We start from the raw sequence: 19,504 nt of genomic DNA, 5'->3' as shown, positions 1-19,504 counted from the left end.
CTAGTCATCAATTATCACCCTGGGAGTCACTAGCTGATGACAGAGGAAAATAGTGACACCTCCTGTGGGCTGGCATGCATCCCCACGATGATCAGTGGCCACAGCAGCTTGGCAACAGATGCCAACCCCAAAATAACAACCCACAACAAGACTTGGTAGCTTCATGTGTGGCACTTCTGGCAGAACCTGCCATTCAAGGATTTCTTCTTCAGCCAAGAGCAAAGGTGCAGCAGATGAAGACACCCCAACTGAAATGGATTTGTTCGCTGCGTATCCATCATCTTTCTTAAGTGTAAAGTGCCGGTGTGAGTGGGCTATATAAATGCAAGTTGTTACTCTAAAATCACCCCACTTAAGTGTTAATTTCTAGGAGACATTCACAAACTTGGCAGCAGATGTTTAGGAACTTTGGCATTCTACTGGCAGTAGTATGATCAAATTCAGCAAACTTCGGTTCTATTTCATTATTTAAATCCATAAAATTAATTTTTAATTATTCAATATCGATTTCACTGCATGGAAATAAGAATGTGACATATCTTAGTTGTGAGTGTATTAGGAGGAGGCAACAGTAGCAACACAGTCCTTACTGTTTACGGGGTCTAATAATGTGTTATTCGGGAGCCTATTGGATTTACCATCCATCCTATATGGTGGGTAAATGGCAGTAACATGAACACACCCCTATACACCAGGGGCTCAAGCCCAATTCTCTAACTTGCATGGCTCCTCCCTTGAAGTGCGGGATTGGTGAATAGTGAAAAGGCAACTCTTGGGGGGTGGTGGGGGGGTGAGATTGGTGGAGTTCAACAGGCTATTTCGAAAGGTTCTTCCATCTCCGCACCGCCAACAGTATTGCCTCAGTGAAATACAGCACTCCCTCAGTACTTCCCCTCCAATAGTGCAGCATTCCCTCTGTACTGTCTCCCTGATAGTGTAGTACTGCCCCTCTGGCAATATAGCGTTCCCTCAGTACTGCCCCTCTGATAGTGCAGTGCTCCCTCAGTACTGCTTCTCCAACAGCGCAGCGCTCCCTCAGAACCATCCCTCCAACAATACAGCACTCCCTCAGAACTGCCCCTTCAACAGTGCAGCACTCCCTCAGTACTGCCCCTTTAACAGTGCAGCACTCCCTCAGTACTGACCTTCCGACAGTGCAGCGCTTCCTTGGAACTGCCCCTCCAACAATACAATGCTTCCCCAGTACTGCCTCTCTGACAATACAGCACTCCCTCAGTACTGATCCTCCGACAATGCAGCTCTTCCTCGGTGCTGCAATGGAATGTCAGCCCAAGCGTGCTTGGGTGCCCAAGTCTCTGGAGTGCGACTTGAACCATGACCATATGACACTGAGACAAAAGTGCCTTCAATGACAATGTCCCAAATGGGACCTACCAGATTACTTCACACACAGCTTCAAGATCTAACAGTCCCATAATATAAAATTGCAGAGACATATTGGTCCTACTGGTCTTTTTTGTAGCTGAGGGCACAGATTTTTTTCTTCCTTTATGTTTTCATGCGATGTGGGCATCACTGGCAAGGTCAGCATTTGTTGCCCATCCCTAATTACCCTTTAACTGAGTGGCTTGCAAGGCTATTGCAGACGGCAGTTAAGAGTCAACCACATTGCTGCGGCTCTGGAGTCACATGGAGGACAGACCAGGTAAGGATGGCAGACTTCCTTCCCTTAAAAACATTAGCAATCCAGGTGGGTTTTTAAAACAATCAATGGTAGTTTCACGGTCACCATTACTGAGACTAGCTTTCAATTCCAGATTTATTAATTGAATTCAAATTCCACCAGCTACCATGGTGCAATTTGAACCCATGTCCCCATAGCATTAACAACACAAAAACAGAATTACCTGGAAAAACTCAGCAGGTCTGGCAGCATCGGCGGAGAAGAAAAGAGTTGACGTTTCGAGTCCTCATGACCCTTCGACAGAACTTGAGTTCGAGTCCAGGAAAGAGCTGAAATATAAGCTGGTTTAAGGTGTGTGTGTGGGGGGCAGAGAGATAGAGAGACAGAGAGGTGGAGGGGGTTGGTGTGGTTGTAGCGACAAACAAGCGGTGATAGAAGCAGATCATCTAAAGATGTCAACAACAATAGTACAATAGAACACATAGGTGTTAAAGTTAAAGTTGGTGATATTATCTAAACGAATGTGCTAATTAAGAATGGATGGTAGGGCACTCAAGGTATAGCTCTAGTGGGTTTTTTTTTTATATTTTATATAATGGAAATAGGTGGGAAAAGGAAAATCTTTATAATTTATTGGGAAAAAAAAAAGAAGGGGGTAACAGAAAGGGGGTGGGGATGGGGGAGGGGACTCACGACCTAAAGTTGTTGAATTCAATATTCAGTCCGGAAGGCTGTAAAGTCCCTAGTCGGAAGATGAGGTGTTGTTCCTCCAGTTTGCGTTGGGCTTCACTGGAACAATGCAGCAAGCCAAGGACAGACATGTGGGCAAGAGAGCAGGGTGGAGTGTTAAAATGGCAAGCGACAGGGAGGTTTGGGTCATTCTTGCGGACAGACCGCAGGTGTTCTGCAAAGCGGTCGCCCAGTTTACGTTTGGTCTCTCCAATGTAGAGGAGACCACATTGGGAGCAACGAATGCAGTAGACTAAGTTGGGGGAAATGCAAGTGAAATGCTGCTTCACTTGAAAGGAGTGTTTGGGTCCTTGGACGGTGAGGAGAGAGGAAGTGAAGGGGCAGGTGTTGCATCTTTTGCGTGGGCAAGGGGTTGTGCCATAGGAGGGGGTTGAGGAGTAGGGGGTGATGGAGGAGTGGACCAGGGTGTCCCGGAGGGAGCGATCCCTACGGAATGCCGATAAGGGGGCTGAAGGGAAGATGTGTTTGGTAGTGGCATCATGCTGGAGTTGGCGGAAATGGCGGAGGATGATCCTTTGAATGCGGAGGCTGGTGGGGTGATAAGTGAGGACAAGGGGGACCCTATCATGTTTCTGGGAGGGAGGAGAAGGAGTGAGGGCGGATGCGCGGGAGATGGGCCGGACACGGTTGAGGGCCCTGTCAACGACCGTGGGTGGAAAACCTCGGTTAAGGAAGAAGGAGGACATGTCAGAGGAACTGTTTTTGAATGTAGCATCATCGGAACAGATGCGACGGAGGCGAAGGAACTGAGAGAATGGGATGGAGTCCTTACAGGAAGTGGGGTGTGAGGAGCTGTAGTCGAGATAGCTGTGGGTGTCGGTGGGTTTGTAATGGATATTGGTGGACAGTCTATCACCAGAGATTGAGACAGAGAGGTCAAGGAAGGGAAGGGAAGTGTCAGAGATGGACCACGTGAAAATGATGGAGGGGTGGAGATTGGAAGCAAAATTAATAAATTTTTCCAAGTCCTGACGAGAGCATGAAGCAGCACCGAAATAATCATCGATGTACCGGAGAAAGAGTTGTGGAAGGGGGCCGGAGTAGGACTGCAACAAGGAATGTTCCACATACCCCATAAAGAGACAGGCATAGCTGGGGCCCATGCGGGTACCCATAGCCACACCTTTTATTTGGAGGAAGTGAGAGGAGTTGAAGGAGAAATTGTTCAGCGTGAGAACAAGTTCAGCCAGACGGAGGAGAGTAGTGGTGGATGGGGATTGTTCGGGCCTCTGTTCGAGGAAGAAGCTAAGGGCCCTCAGACCATCCTGGTGGGGGATGGAGGTGTAGAGGGATTGGACGTCCATGGTGAAGAGGAAGCGGTAGGGGCCAGGGAACTGGAAATTGTTGATGTGACATAAGGTGTCAGAGGAATCACGGATGTAGGTGGGAAGGGACTGGACAAGGGGAGAGAGAAGGGAGTCAAGATAACGAGAAATGAGTTCTGTGGGGCAGGAGCAAGCTGAGACGATCGGTCTACCGGGGCAGTTCTGTTTGTGGATTTTGGGTAGGAGATAGAAGCGGGCCGTCCGAGGTTGGGCAACTATCAGGTTGGAAGCTGTGGGAGGGAGATCCCCAGAGGAGATGAGGTCAGTGACAGTCCTGGAAACAATGGCTTGATGTTCAGTGGTGGGGTCATGGTCCAGGGAGAGGTAGGAGGAAGTGTCTGCGAGTTGACGCTCAGCCTCCGCGTGGTAGAGGTCAGTGCGCCAGACAACAACAGCACCACCCTTGTCAGCGGGTTTGATGACAATGTCAGGGTTGGACCTGAGAGAATGGAGTGCAGTAAGTTCAGAGAGAGACAGGTTAGAATGGGTGAGAGGAGCAGAGAAATTGAGACGACTAATGTCGCGCCGACATTCCTTGTTGCAGTCCTACTCCGGCCCCCTTCCACAACTCTTTCTCCGGTACATCGATGATTATTTCGGTGCTGCTTCATGCTCTCGTCAGGACTTGGAAAAATTTATTAATTTTGCTTCCAATCTCCACCCCTCCATCATTTTCACGTGGTCCATCTCTGACACTTCCCTTCCCTTCCTTGACCTCTCTGTCTCAATCTCTGGTGATAGACTGTCCACCAATATCCATTACAAACCCACCGACACCCACAGCTATCTCGACTACAGCTCCTCACACCCCACTTCCTGTAAGGACTCCATCCCATTCTCTCAGTTCCTTCGCCTCCGTCGCATCTGTTCCGATGATGCTACATTCAAAAACAGTTCCTCTGACATGTCCTCCTTCTTCCTTAACCGAGGTTTTCCACCCACGGTCGTTGACAGGGCCCTCAACCGTGTCCGGCCCATCTCCCGCGCATCCGCCCTCACTCCTTCTCCTCCCTCCCAGAAACATGATAGGGTCCCCCTTGTCCTCACTTATCACCCCACCAGCCTCCGCATTCAAAGGATCATCCTCCGCCATTTCCGCCAACTCCAGCATGATGCCACTACCAAACACATCTTCCCTTCAGCCCCCTTATCGGCATTCCGTAGGGATCGCTCCCTCCGGGACACCCTGGTCCACTCCTCCATCACCCCCTACTCCTCAACCCCCTCCTATGGCACAACCCCTTGCCCACGCAAAAGATGCAACACCTGCCCCTTCACTTCCTCTCTCCTCACCGTCCAAGGACCCAAACACTCCTTTCAAGTGAAGCAGCATTTCACTTGCATTTCCCCCAACTTAGTCTACTGCATTCGTTGCTCCCAATGTGGTCTCCTCTACATTGGAGAGACCAAACGTAAACTGGGCGACCGCTTTGCAGAACACCTGCGGTCTGTCCGCAAGAATGACCCAAACCTCCCTGTCGCTTGCCATTTTAACACTCCACCCTGCTCTCTTGCCCACATGTCTGTCCTTGGCTTGCTGCATTGTTCCAGTGAAGCCCAACGCAAACTGGAGGAACAACACCTCATCTTCCGACTAGGGACTTTACAGCCTTCCGGACTGAATATTGAATTCAACAACTTTAGGTCGTGAGTCCCCTCCCCCATCCCCACCCCCTTTCTGTTACCCCCTTCTTTTTTTTTTCCCAATAAATTATAAAGATTTTCCTTTTCCCACCTATTTCCATTATATAAAATATAAAAAAAAACCCACTAGAGCTATACCTTGAGTGCCCTACCATCCATTCTTAATTAGCACATTCGTTTAGATAATATCACCAACTTTAACTTTAACACCTATGTGTTCTATTGTACTATTGTTGTTGACATCTTTTGATGATCTGCTTCTATCACCGCTTGTTTGTCGCTACAACCACACCAACCCCCTCCACCTCTCTGTCTCTCTATCTCTCCGCCCCCCACACACACACCTTAAACCAGCTTATATTTCAGCTCTTTCCTGGACTCGAACTCAAGTTCTGTCGAAGGGTCATGAGGACTCGAAACGTCAACTCTTTTCTTCTCCGCCGATGCTGCCAGACCTGCTGAGTTTTTCCAGGTAATTCTGTTTTTGTTTTGGATTTCCAGCATCCGCAGTTTTTTTGTTTTTATCCCCATAGCATTAGCCTGGGTCACTTGATTACTAGTCCAGTGATATTACCACTACACTGTTGCCCCAAATATGATACACTAAACCCTGTCTATGGTGTTTGTAGGGCTTAGGCAGGCCAGTGGTACAGGTTGCACTTGAGTCAGGGAAGGGAATAGAATAAACAAAGGTTGCTGATCCCAATCCTGTGGATATCAAGTGAGCCAGGATAAGGCTGAGCTGCAATGCTCCCCATGTCCAACTTGCCCACTGACACTCATGGCCTGGGCACTAATGAGGAATGCCAATTTGAGCATGTACAGGGAGTAGTGCAGGGCTGTTTAACTGCAACAATTGGCAGGGGATCAATGTTCTCAAGAGGAATGTATGTTGTCATTGTTCCCAAGCCTAAAAACTGCAGTGAAACAAGAGGTGCAGCAACAATTATGTCACTGATTTGCTAGCTCATCTACCAGCAGGACACAATCTAAATATAGCAGGATTATGTTTGCTGCCTTCTAGTCCACCTTCAAATTCCACTTCACGTAAACACTGTGGGTGTGTATGAGCAATATACTTTATAACATACGACATTGTAATTTATACACCAATGTTAAGGTCCTGTTATTTATTAACAGAAACCTCTTGCTACTTTATTGATGTAGCATTGCAGTTACAACTGGCCCAACAAATGGTTTTTAATATGGAGGATCAAGAAAAACAATATCAACTTCAGCTCTAACACTTCACTAGGAAAAGCACTGAAGCCTGGTTAAGTATTGTGTCCTGTGCTGGATGAGGGGGCTGGTTCGATCTTGAACAACTGACTCAGCTGGTCAACAGAGCCAACACGTTGTAAAATTTTTATTACCAAAATCAATCCAAACAATCTAACTACCTAAACAAACTATCCAAATCAATCTCCACACTGAACTAACCCAAACAATTTAGCCACATTCAATAAGCCAGAGAACAGTGAAAGCAAAGACAAACATGCACTTACAGAGCACAGTGCATGGATGAAAACATCGAAAGGTGTTTTACAAATCCGGATGGAGGCAAAAGCTGGAAGAGGGAAAGAAGTTGGGGATGTGGCCAAAAAACAATAAAGGAATTAAGGTTTGCAGGAGCTATATGGGGTCATTCAGGTCGAAAATTCTAAGGCAAGAGAGCACCAACAGTAAGCATGGAGGATGAAAGGAGTGGGTATGCAATAAACTCATCTCCTATCACCCCAAAGCCTGATCATCATCTACAAGGCACAAGTCAGGAGTGTGATGGAATACTGTCCACTTGCCTGATGAGTGCAGCCCTATCAACACTCAAGAAGTTTGACACCATCCAAAACAAAGCAACTAATTCAAGCAGCAACCCATCTACCACCTTAAACATTCAGTCCCTTCACCACCTTCGTACAGTGGCAGCAGTGTGTACAGTATACAAGATGCACAGCAGCAACTCACCAAGCCTCTTTCAACAGCATCTTCCAAACCCTCAACCTCCACCACCCAAAAGGACAAGGGCAGCAGACACATGGGAACACTATCACCTGCATGTTCCCCTCCAAGCCACACAGCATTCTGACTTGGAACTATATTTCTGTTCCCTCACTGTCACTGGATCAAAATCTTGGAATTCTCTTCCTAACCACACCATGGGTGTGCCTATGCCAGATGAATTGCAGCGGTTCAAGAAAGTAGCTCACCACCACCTTCTCAAGAGTAATTAGAGTTGGACAATAAATGCTGGCCTTCCAATCCTATGAAAGAATTTTTTTAAAAACTAAAGAATGGATGCCATTGGCTAGGAGGTAAAGTTGCAATTGCAGCACAGGCAATGGGGGAATTGAGAATGAGAATGGAGTTAACGAGCTGAGTGATGAGGACTTCTGAGCTCAGTGAGCTTGACGGGAATGTAGAATTTGCTCGGATGGCAGAGGTCTGGAAGAGTTGGGAGCTTAGGTAATGTGGAAATTCATTGACCTGTGAGGAAGGTTGGAGATGTAAAAATCAACCACATTGCTGTGGATCTGGAATCACATGTAAGGATGGCAGATTTCCTTCCCTAAAGGGCATTAGTGAGCTATATGGGATTTTACAACAATCAGTGATGATTTCATGGTCACTATGACTGAGGCTAGCTTTCAATTCCAGATTTATTAATTGAAATCAAACTCCATTAGCTGTCATGGTGGGATTCAAACTCATGTCACCAGAGCACAGGGTTCCTGAATTACTAGCCCAGTGAAATTACCACTATGCCATTATCTCCTTTGTAAATTAGGAAGTGACAAAATGAAGATTTTGGTGGTGACAGGCCTCTGTTGTGAATGTGTGGGTAGATGGACTAAGTGTGGAGGTTCTAAGCTCAGCACAAGATTGGCAGGAGATTGCATAGCATCAGATCCAGCCTGACTAGGCAACTGCAGCATGGAAAGGATTTAATGCCCGAGCTTTGTATTTTCTGACAAGGGCTCAACAGGAAGGTTTCAGTTTCACTGACGTTGATCTGGGGGCAGCTTTGGCTCATTCTAGACATACTTTCAATAGTGGTCATGGAATCTCAGGTGGCAGCAGTGAGGGAATACTGGATGTCGTCAGAGGACAATGGAAATGGGCTCCATGCTCACAGATAATAATGTGAGGAACATTCAACTGGGGATAGTGGGTATTCAAGAATGGTGTCACTGGAGGTGACAGTACAGAGTTAGAGGGAAGTCATTAGATGAGATATATTGGCTCCATTGGGACAGGCAGGAGTGGATCCATTATGGGGCAATGTCACAGAAGTGAACCAAAGAGAGGAGGATGAAGCAGTTGGACAATTGCTTCCTGAAAATCATGGAGAGTGAGGAGTGTTAGCATGGCAGGGATCATAGTCAAACAAGATATCTCTGGTGACACTGACAAGGGTGGGATCTATGCTGTGCAAAGGGCAGAAACCAGACTGAAGTTTTTCAAACAGTGATTGGTGGGAGTAGTAGGAATGGAGTTTGGTGACCATGTTCACACTCAGGAATTTTAGGGAGAAAAGGGAGGTTAGAAATGGGGTGGAAGTTAGAGAGAAGAAGGGATTGGGGCACCTTAATGAAGGGGTTTGAAAGGTGGGTGGGACAATCTCTGAGGAAAGATGGGGATTGATTATATCAGCAAGCAATGAACCAAAGAAAGATAGGTGAGTTGTCAGCTCATTGGAGAGAATGAAGAGCCAGAATTGGGTCTCATGGATGTAACGAGTGGGAAGCAAATAACTGAAAATAGGGCTAGGAGTTTTGAATAGAGCAAAATTCACGTGGTGCAAACAAGGACGACAGTACAACGTATGTACTCTGAGGCAGCTTACTTACTTGTGAGGAACAAATTTCACTCTCTGTCCCTCTCAGACATCTATTGTTGAGGAATATTGTGAGAAGGTTTCTCAGGGGGATTGAGGAACACGGTCAGAAGGGTCGGATTTAGATTAAGCTTATGTAGCTAAATTTTTCTTTTGCTTTTTCGAGAATAGCTTTGGTTCCGTTTTGGGTCACTGGGTGATGTACTGAGGCTGGTATTTTCATTAAAAGTTGGCAAGAAACTGGGTGAAAAATACACATGGAGATATCTATCACATGACAGTGGTTATGACAGTTTACTAAATACATGCTCAGTTTTCTGACATCTGTAATTTTTAGCTGAATGATATATGGAGCAGAGAATGGACTCTCACCGTTACTTTTCCTGTGTGAGTCATTCACTATCTTCTTGAATTTTGTTGGGTCTCGGATGATGTCCTTAACTTCTAAACCCATAGAGAATGGAGCTGACCCAGCTTCCAAACCATTCATGTACCTAACATCATTAAAACAGAATCCATTAGAGGGTTAGAACATGTCCTGTAAGAAAGAATGAACTTTGACTCACATCACGTGGAGACCAGAACTGAGCACAGTAATCTCTAAATCTGAAAAAAAAATCAGAAAATGTTGGAAATACTCAGATGATCCTCTTCAGAGCCACAGATGCTGCCTGACATGCTGTAGGATTTTCTGCTTTATTATGTATTATACACTCAACAGTATGAGTACATTGCTCAAAGGTATCATAGTGCTGCCCACAGTAGTATTATAGCATTATGAGTAATCCATCCAGTGTAGGATGTTATCTAACCTGGTTTTCAATGCTATTCCATCTCCTTCTCTTGTTTTACAGCAAAAAAGGAAAGCAATGTTGTTAGCAGGAAGGGTTCCAAATGAAGAGGATCCTACTGAAATGGAATCCTTCAATAGGACTACTGATCCTGTAGTTAGACTCTTTTCTTGGTTCTCCCTGTGAGCAATTTGTAGTCTACCTGTAGCTACTACCCACAATGCTGCTAATGAAATCAGGACCTAAGGAGGACATGCATTTGTAAAGAATCATTGAGAGAATATAGATCTTATTCAGAGGTGGAATATATAATAGCCACCCACCAGAAACAGGATTCCGTGGTTTCATTTTTTTTGTAAATATAAGTCGAAATCCACTTGTGTGGCTTTCCTTTATACTGAAGGTTCCAAAGCGTTACGAAAAAGGTGGAGAGTTTCCTAGCTGTAGGCAGGATCCTAATCACGCTGGGTTTATAATCACAGGATAACCCAAAGCTTCCAGCAGAGATGATGGGGATCTCCAAAGACATGTCCAGTCTAACAAGTAAAAGAAAAGTGAGTTTGTGATGCTGTTACTTATTTTACATTTTTTGTTGCTTTTCCTATCCTTTTTGGCTACTTTTTCCCCTCTTCATCCCTCTAAATCTAGCCTCTTGCACATCTTTGATTTTCATCACACCATCATTGGCAGCCGTGTCTTCAACTGCCTAGGCCCAAAGCTCTGGAATTCCCCCTCTTAACCTGCCTACCCCTCTACCTCTCTCTCCTCCTTTAAGTTGACACTTAGGACCACCTCTTTGATCAAGCTTTTGGTCACCTGTCCAAATATCTCCTTGTATGTCTTGTTAAATTTGCCTTGATCATGCTCGTGTGAAGCGCTTGGGATATTTTACTGGGTTAAAGATGCTATATAAATGCACGTTGTTGTTGAAAGCATGACTCCTCACTACTGTTGTTACACTCCATTGGGTGCTGCTGGTCCTCCTGTATCTTGCCCAGGAAACCATTTAAGCGTAAAGAGGGGATTCATTGAGAGAAAACCAATTAAGGCCAAGTCTACCTTCACACAATGGGCTGAACTTTCACTGGATCAGGATTATTCAGGAGCCCATTAAAAGTATCGGGTGGGTCCCAATTCCAGGACTCCCAACCCTATTCTCAGGTTGTTTCATTTCCAAGAGTGCCTTTTAAGGGTGCGGGCTGGTTGAGGGGCATAGCTTGGAGTAGTGAGGTATGAAGGGCCTTGGGACGTGGGTAGGGGAATAGCCAGCATGGTGGCGGGGGGTGGGGGGGGGGAGCGGGCAATAAGGGAGCATGGGGAATGTATGGAGAGAGGGGCAATTGGGTGTGAGGAATGAGGGTTTGAAGGTTTTTGTGTTTTTATTTTAACTGGGACAAAGTCCTACAGCACTGAGACGGGTGTTTTAAACATCCCAACTCAGCAGTCTGCAGCCTCATGGCTCCTCCAACCTCTTTCCTGGGTTGGCAGGTCCAACGCCAGCCCACGCCCACCCGTGCATCAATGAAGATCCCACCTTTGCAGGCACTTTCTCCCAAGATGAGCAGCCTGAGCCAGGAATTTTTCTGACTCCTGCAACCGGCCATGGTGACAAAAATTCAGACCAATGTTACACTTTCCAGTGGGGACGCTGATTGATTGCAATACACAAGCACCCTGTCTTACAGTTCCCTGAGTAAATAGCAGCACCCTATCAGCGAACTCAGTACAGACAAGATATGAACTTGAGGCCATCTCCTGTCTGTCTGCATAGTTCAGTACCACACTGAGTGATACATGTACCTCACTGATCTGTCTGGGAAGCTACTTAGGATCATAGTATTATAGAATGAAATATCTTCAAAAGGTGCCATTTGGACCATTGTGCTAATGTTTGATTGAAAGAAATATCTAATCATCTCACTCACATAGCCATGAAAATATTTCCAGTACAAGTATTCATTCAGTTCAATAAAGTTCTGATTGAATCTGCTTCCACCAGTCTTTCAGGTAGTTCATTCCAGATCATTACAATATGCTACATCAGTAAAATTCTCTTCATCTCAGATCTGATACATTTGCAATTACCTTAATCCTTTGGTTATCGATCCTTCTGCCACTGGAATCAATTTCCACTTATTTATTCTATCAAAGACTGGTTTGAACACCTCTATTAAATCTCTCAACTTTCTCTACTCTAAAGAGAACAACCCTAGCCTCTCAGTGGTAGGGAAACTATCGGAGAAAGTTCTGAAGGAGAGTGTCTATCTCCACTTGGAAAGGTAAGGTTTGATCAGGGATAGTCAGCATGACTTTGTCAGAGGGAGGTCATGCCTAACAAATTTGATTGAATTTTTTGAGGAGATGACCAGGTGTGGGTAGTGTAGTTGATGCAGTTTATATGGATTTCAGCAAAGCCTTTGACAAGGTCCCATATGAGAGACTTACAAAGAAGGCAAATGCACATGGGATACAAGATAATTTGATAAGGTGGATTCAAAATTGGCTTAGTTATAGGAGGCAGAGGATGATGACAGAAGGATGCTTTAGTGACTGGAAGCCCGTGTCCAATGGCGTACCACAGGGATCTGTGCTCGGTCCCCAATTACTTGTCATTTAAATAAACCACATAGATGACTATGTGGGGGGTAGGATTAGTAAGTTTGCGAATGACACAAAGATTGGCCGAGTGGTTAACAGTGAGGTTGAGTGTCTTGGGCTACGGGAAGATATAAATGGGATGGCCAAATGGGCAAATAAGTGGCAGATGGAATTTAACCCTGAAAAGTGTGTGGTGATACACTTTGGAAGGAGTAATTTGACAGGGAAGTATTCAATGAACGGCATGGGACTAGAAGTTCTGAGGAATAAAGGGACCATAGATCTCTGAAGCCGGAGGGGCATGTTAGTGGGGTGGTGAAAAAGGCATATGGGACACTTGCCTTTATCAATCGAGGCATAGATTACAAAAGTAGGGAGGTCATGTTGGAGTTGTATAGAACCTTAGTGAGGCCACGGTTGGAATACTGTGTGCAGTTCTGGTCGCCACATTATAGGAAGGATGTGATTGCAGTGGAGGGGGTGCAGAAGAGATTCACCAGGATGTTGCCTGGGTTGAAACATTTGAGTTATGAGGAGAAGTTGGATAGACTTGGGTTGTTTTCGTTAGAGTAGAGAAGACTGAGGGGTGACCTGATCGAGGTGTACAAGACTATGAGGGGCATGGACAGGGTGGATAGGGAGCAGCTGTTCCCCTTAGTTGAAGGGTCAGTCACAAGTCACAAGGGGGCATAAGTTCAAGGTGAGGGACAGGAGTTTTGGGGGGGATGTGAGGAAAAATATTTTTACCCAGAGGGTGGTGACGGTCTGGAATGCGCTGCCTGGGAGGGTGGTGGAGGCGGGTTGCCTCACATCCTTTAAAAAATACCTGGATGAGCACTCGGCACATCATAACATTCAAGGCTATGGGCTAAATGCTGGTAAATGGGATTAGGTAGGTAGGTCAGGTGTTTCTCACATGTCAGTGCAGACTCAATGGGCCGAAGGGTCTCTTCTGCACTGTGATTCTGTGATTCTCTAGTCTCTCCACGTAACCAAAGTCCTGGATCTCTGGTCTCATTCTAGCAAATCTTCTCTTTACTCTCTCTAAAGACTTTGGCATAGCTTGAGGTTGTGAGAGGCTCTATTTATGTACAAATTTTTTTTTTGACATCCTTCCTAAAGCAGGCACAATACATCAACTCAGGCGTAACTAGTGATTTATCAAGGTTTGGCATAACCTCCTTGCCTTTGTGGGCTGATGCAGAAGTCCCACCCCATTTCCAGTAGATCCCATTTTTGCTGGCAGGGGAAGGTGGAGGGGTATGAATCACACAGGCAGAAAATCCAAACTCAGCAGGGCCATTTGAAATTAGTGCTGAGTTCAAACATTTCCGCTGTCCCAAGGGTCTTAACCCACAATATAGGAGGCACAAGTTTATGATAGAGTTGTAAACACTCTTGAAGGGCGGATAAGATGTGTTAAAGTGTTATGATCTGAAGTTATTTAAATGCCCAGCCCTTAAAAAAAAAAATGAAAAAATGAGGCTGCAGCTTTCATTTGGAGTAAAAAAGGAGGCACACACTGCTGGAGTTCATTGATTGACAAGCCATCCAGCGTAGCATAATTTTAAAAAAAACATAAGCTACCTGTTGCTGCAGCTTCAAAGACTTCACTGTTGACATTTCTGATTTGGTTAATATTACATCTCAGCCATTATGAATGCTTTGCTGAGTTTTAAAAAACCCAAAACTATTTATCTCAGCAAGGGGGGCTGAGTTCACACTTTGCTTGACTGTGTTAAGAGTCTATTAAAGGATTATCTGTCTTTAATGTGGTTAGTGAATATATGTTTGTTTGTTTTTACAACAGATTGACTACTTGAAGGGATTTAAAATTTCTGAATGGATTTCATGAATGAGAATTTTTCTTTCACTGTTGAGTATATATGACTATGAGCTCTCTTAGATTGTTAGGTTTAATTATTTTTATCTCTGCACGGATCCTGAGGTCTGCCAATAGTGATACTGGGTGAGAGGCTATGGAGAAGGTATGAGGACATGGCTCAATATGGGGACATGGTGTATGAGGGGCATGGGGTGGGTAGGGGATATGAGGGGGACAAGGGGTGGATGAGGTAGTATGTGAGGGAGTGGGTAAGGGATGAGAGCTAAAGGGCTTAACAGCTTTTCATAAAATGGGCCAAAACCTCAGAGAACTGAGGCAGGCTTTCTAATCAGCCCTCCTCAGCACTTGGCCACCTCGGTGGCTGCCTCCGAACTGCCTCCAGAGGCAATAGGCCCGACTCCTCCAACACCCACCTCCCTGTAATGAAAATATGACAGGTGGGGGCCTTATAAAGGGAATGGATCTGCCCGGTAGGGAAATATCCCAACTTGAATTTCCCACAATTGCAAAAATCTGGCTATATCTCTCTATTTTTAAAGCCCAGCATCCCATCTGCTTTTTCAACAACGTTCTCAACCTGCTTTTCCACCTTCAAGAGACATGGACCCCAAGGTTTCTCTGTTTCTGCATCCCTACTTGCCCTGTCTTTTTATCGATGCAATATGGTCATTTACCATACACCCTCCTTCAGTAATGAAGGCTAACCAGTCATATACATTGCCATCTCTTCCAGCCTACAGGGTAAAGAGGCCACCTAATTATGCAATGAAAAAGGTCAGTGACATTGGTGCATTTACAACATTCTCCACCAGTACAAGGACAATCCATGTGTCTCTCACCATGAGCCTGAAAATTAATCATTGTAAACACATGCAACAATAATATTGATGTGCACCTCTCACTCCAACACAGAGAACAACCCACACAATTAGGAGACAGAGACTTACGAGACAATTTGAAAGGTCGCATAGGTGCATGTTGGACCCAGAACTGCACAGCCCAATTCCCCGAGCCTCTAGATCCAGGAATAAAGAGAATCAAAGTCAGAGGTTATCAATTTCCTTCCTCCTTTCACTATGTTCACTTCAATTACAAGACACAACTGCACAGTGTGAAATAATGCTCATTTGTGCTTTGCAAATTATGCAACGTTTTGTCTAACGTCCACCCAGAACATGATGAGAATGTGGAACTTGTTGCCACATGGAATAGTTGAGACAAATAACATAGAAGCTTTTAAGGGGGAGTTAGATAAAAATTTTGTTATGATCCGTGGAGATCAAAATAAATCAAAATAACCAAATATAACCCCAAAGAAGAAATTAACAAGATTTCAGTTTTTGTAACTTCTACCTTAACACAAATCAGAATCAATGTAAATTAAATAATTAACAGGCAAATGATACTTCAAATAAAAAGGTACATTTCACTTTAAATAATTGATACAATAAAGCACACACACAGCCCAGTCCCCACATAAATGTGACACTACATAGCTGCATAATTCCACAACATGCTGCTCTTTATTCACGCAAGGTAGGTCAGGGGTCCTATCCAACAACAGCTTTCACCTTTGAGGTCCATGGGTACGATTATCATTAGCAAGGCATGCTTCTACAGACCCTCTCTCCCTCGGGTTATGACAGTCTTGGTGGTGTAGCTTTCCAGAGTTCCTTTTCAACTAACCAACCAAAAGCACCCAGTTCATGATTTGGCCACTTCTGGAAAAACACCCAGCTCTTTAGCATCTCCAAAGATTCACACAGCTTTCCAGGTTATAGATCCTTTTTAGCCAGCTTGCACATTGTCTCCAAGAGTTCCTGTCTCCTTTTCTGTCAAAGATAAAAACTGATCTCTTCCTGAGAGTGATTTGCTTCTTCTCCTCACAAGAATTCTCTGTGTTCCTCTTTTGTCACTGTCAGCTTTCTCTTTGTGTTGCTTCCATGTGCTGATCACCTTCACCCTCCAGTTCTTCTGCTTGTAGCCCTTCTTTCTGGCAGCCACATGACTTCTATCTTAATTTGCTTCCGAAAATAAAAGCAAATTACTGCGGATGCTGGAAATCTGAAGTAAAAACAGAAAGTGCTAGAAAAACGCAGCAGGTCTGGCAGCATCTGAGCAGAGAGAAATAGAGTTCATGTTTTCAGTCCAATATGACTCTTCTTCATAGAAGTGTCATATTGGACTCAAAACATTAATTCCATTTCTCTTTCCACCGATGCTGACAGTAATGCTGAGCTTTTCCAGCACTTTCTGTTTTTATTAACTTCCTTTATGTTGGTATTGCTTCCATGTCAAGGGTCACCAGGTCACATGGACTAGCATTTCTTATTATTGAAGAAAATTACAATTGATCCCTTAATAATTTATGCAAACTCTGAAAAGTCATCTTTAAACATTCTTAAAAACAATTACAGATTCCACAAATGCTTTAAAGAAATTACAAATTTTCCTTACTGTACTGCTTCAGGGTCAAAGATCATCACCATATGAAGATGAAAAATAGGATATAATGATTGGGTGAGATTGAGGGTCAGCAGCAAGCTCATGTGGAGTATAAACACCAGTATGGAGCACTTGGGACAAATGGCCAGCTTCTATGTCGTAAATTTTGTGCAATTCAAAAAGGATGAAGCTTTATCTTCAGTTGGATTTCCTCCCTTGTGAATGAGAATGAGAAAGAAAAAGAGAAAGAGAGACCTTCCATCACCTGGCTCCACCTGATAGTCTTTCAGAAGACGATGCTTTTATTGTGTATTTCTGTATGTCTGTTTTTGGTTTGTATTTATGGCAGTTACTGCTCTTCCATTTAACCAGAGAGGTGGTCAACATGTTTGATGTGATCCCATTGATCTCCTATATTGGGTCAGTCTTTGGTTGGTAAGGTTTATTTTATTTGTCCTTTAGATGCTGATGATGTTTCATTTATTATCCATCTTTCGATGCCCTGAGAAGATGATGCTGGGCAGCCTTCTTGAAATGCTAACGGTGCATCCCATACCACAAGAGTGGAGTAGAAGGTTACAGGAGGAGCAGGTTCATTATCACAAGGTAAGGGAATAACTAACTGACATGAGCCATTTTCAACATCATGTTGGCCCCATCCCATTTATTAGATGCTGTGAAACCTAAGTAAGTCCAGAAGAAGCCTTTTTTAGGGGAGGCATTGGATAGAGCAGAGCCAGCCAAGTAGATATCCCTGGATTTGACACTCCATGCTTCAGAGAAAGGAAGGGTTTCAAGGCTTCTGTCCCCCAATCCTGGTTCTAAGGGTCTCAAGTGCCTTCATTCTTAGGGGAGCAGTGCAGGTGATAACATTATAGCTCATAATAGAGGCTGCAATCAGCCTGATGATGCTCAATGTCAAGACCCACACGTGCGGGATGGTAATTTGGATAAGATCCTCAAGAAATCTGTATGGCACATGGAAACTACTCCATTTCCTTCAGGGGAACAACTACAACTCACATTTATATAGCACATTTAATGTAATGAAAGGTGTTTCACAAGAGCCTTATACAACAAAATATGACACCAAGTGACATAAGGAGAAAGTAGGTCAGACGACCAAAAGCTTGGCTGAAAAGTTTGGTTTCATGGAGTGTCTTAAAGGAGGAAAGCAAGATAGAAAGATGGAGAACTTTGGGGAGGGAGCTTCAGAGCTTGGGGTTAAATAACTGAAAGGACAGCACCAATGGGGGAGTAATTAAAATCAGGGATAAAGAGGCCAAAATCAAATATGTTCAGAAATCTCGGAGGTTGTGGGGCTGGAGGAGGTTACAGAGATAAGGAGGTGTGAGTCCATGGAGGGATTTTAAAACGAGGATGAGAATTTTAAAATCATTATGTTGCTTAACCGGTAGCAAATCTAGATCAGCGAGCATAGGAGTGATAGGTGAACGGGACTTGGTGTGAGTGGGTTTGATGAAAATGGAGAAAGCTGCAAGGAAATGACACAGAAAGAATGCACCTGTGGTATTTATTCCCAAATTTTAGTGTGTTTAATACAGTAGAACAAGCTTTGCGATCTCAGCCAGTTCTGGTTTTGTCCCAACCAGTGTGAAATGCACAAGAGCTGACTCTAAACTTGATACAACCCTGACTAAACCTCCATTGAATGGATAAACTGCAGTTACAGTGTGACAAGATCTTCTTTGGGAGATTGGGGTGGGAGATGTAATGAATTATGAATTACCATAATTTGGCAATGCCATTGGTGTATTGCACCCTATTGAATAAATAGACAGGACCCAACAACAGGTTTGCAGCTCAAAACTAACCAGTTTTGACTAACAATGTACTCACAAGTAAGTTTTTCAGTTTCTCCACACCTTCACAGGTACTGGTGGGGCAGCCTTTGACCAAATACCATGTTGTATCAAAGCCATCAAACGTTGCATTCAATGTGATGTTAAAACCTGGAACATAAACTCAATTGTTACTTTTTCACCAAAATCTCCTGTCTTTGAAGTTGGTGATTTTTCCATCCCACAGTCAACATTCTTCTTTGGAGAGCCCAGACAATGAGTTACCAGATTACTCACACACTAGGTAATCACTCATTCAGTCTTTGTCTAGTCCCCTCTCTCTTTATTCCCACCACCCCTAACCCCACCACTCTCTCTACTCCCTCTATTACGCTCACTCTTTGCTTCTCTCCTCTCTCTATCCTTCTCTCTCTATATCTCTGGATGTTATCTTCTCACCTAGGCCCTCCTGGAATTATGGGGCCATTCTTAAGCTGGGAACCTGATATTGATTTGCTCACCTGGCCGTTGCTCTTTTCCAGAGCAAATTAATTGTCATCCCGCCTCCAGGCTCCCTGAACAGTTATGGAGGGTGGGCAGGATGACACATTCATTCTTTCAAAGGAAGAGTTTCTAATTAAACGGACCAGGCATGGGTTGGAAGGGATCACCAGCATTTGGATTTTTTGATGTCAGGTACCTTGTCAGCCATTGGAAACATTGCTGATCTGCTCACCTGCTCCGTTGGGAACAGGTCTTGTTCTAGGAGGCTGCAATGTCAGCAGCAACCAACCATGAGAGCTGGAGCCTCCTGAGCCACTTG

General features: G+C 44.5%; 1 protein-coding gene across 1 annotated transcript in view; it reads right to left on the bottom strand.

The window, feature by feature from the left end:
• The window catches only part of LOC121271602 (heat-stable enterotoxin receptor-like), a 113,080-nt gene that overhangs the window by 90,403 nt on the left and 3,173 nt on the right, over positions 1 to 19,504 (bottom strand). The window contains exons 2-5 of the mRNA XM_041177638.1: positions 18,740 to 18,852; positions 15,382 to 15,449; positions 10,314 to 10,526; positions 9,572 to 9,693 (exon numbers count right to left, since the gene is read on the bottom strand). Coding sequence (XP_041033572.1) covers positions 9,572 to 9,693; positions 10,314 to 10,526; positions 15,382 to 15,449; positions 18,740 to 18,852 — 516 coding nt within the window. The remainder of the gene's footprint in view (positions 1 to 9,571; positions 9,694 to 10,313; positions 10,527 to 15,381; positions 15,450 to 18,739; positions 18,853 to 19,504) is intronic.

This window comes from Carcharodon carcharias, chromosome 31, assembly GCF_017639515.1.
Source record: "Carcharodon carcharias isolate sCarCar2 chromosome 31, sCarCar2.pri, whole genome shotgun sequence".
Classification (NCBI taxonomy): domain Eukaryota; kingdom Metazoa; phylum Chordata; class Chondrichthyes; order Lamniformes; family Lamnidae; genus Carcharodon; species Carcharodon carcharias.
The sequence above is the reverse complement of the archived record's forward strand: the minus strand, read 5'-3'. Positions and strand labels throughout refer to the sequence as shown.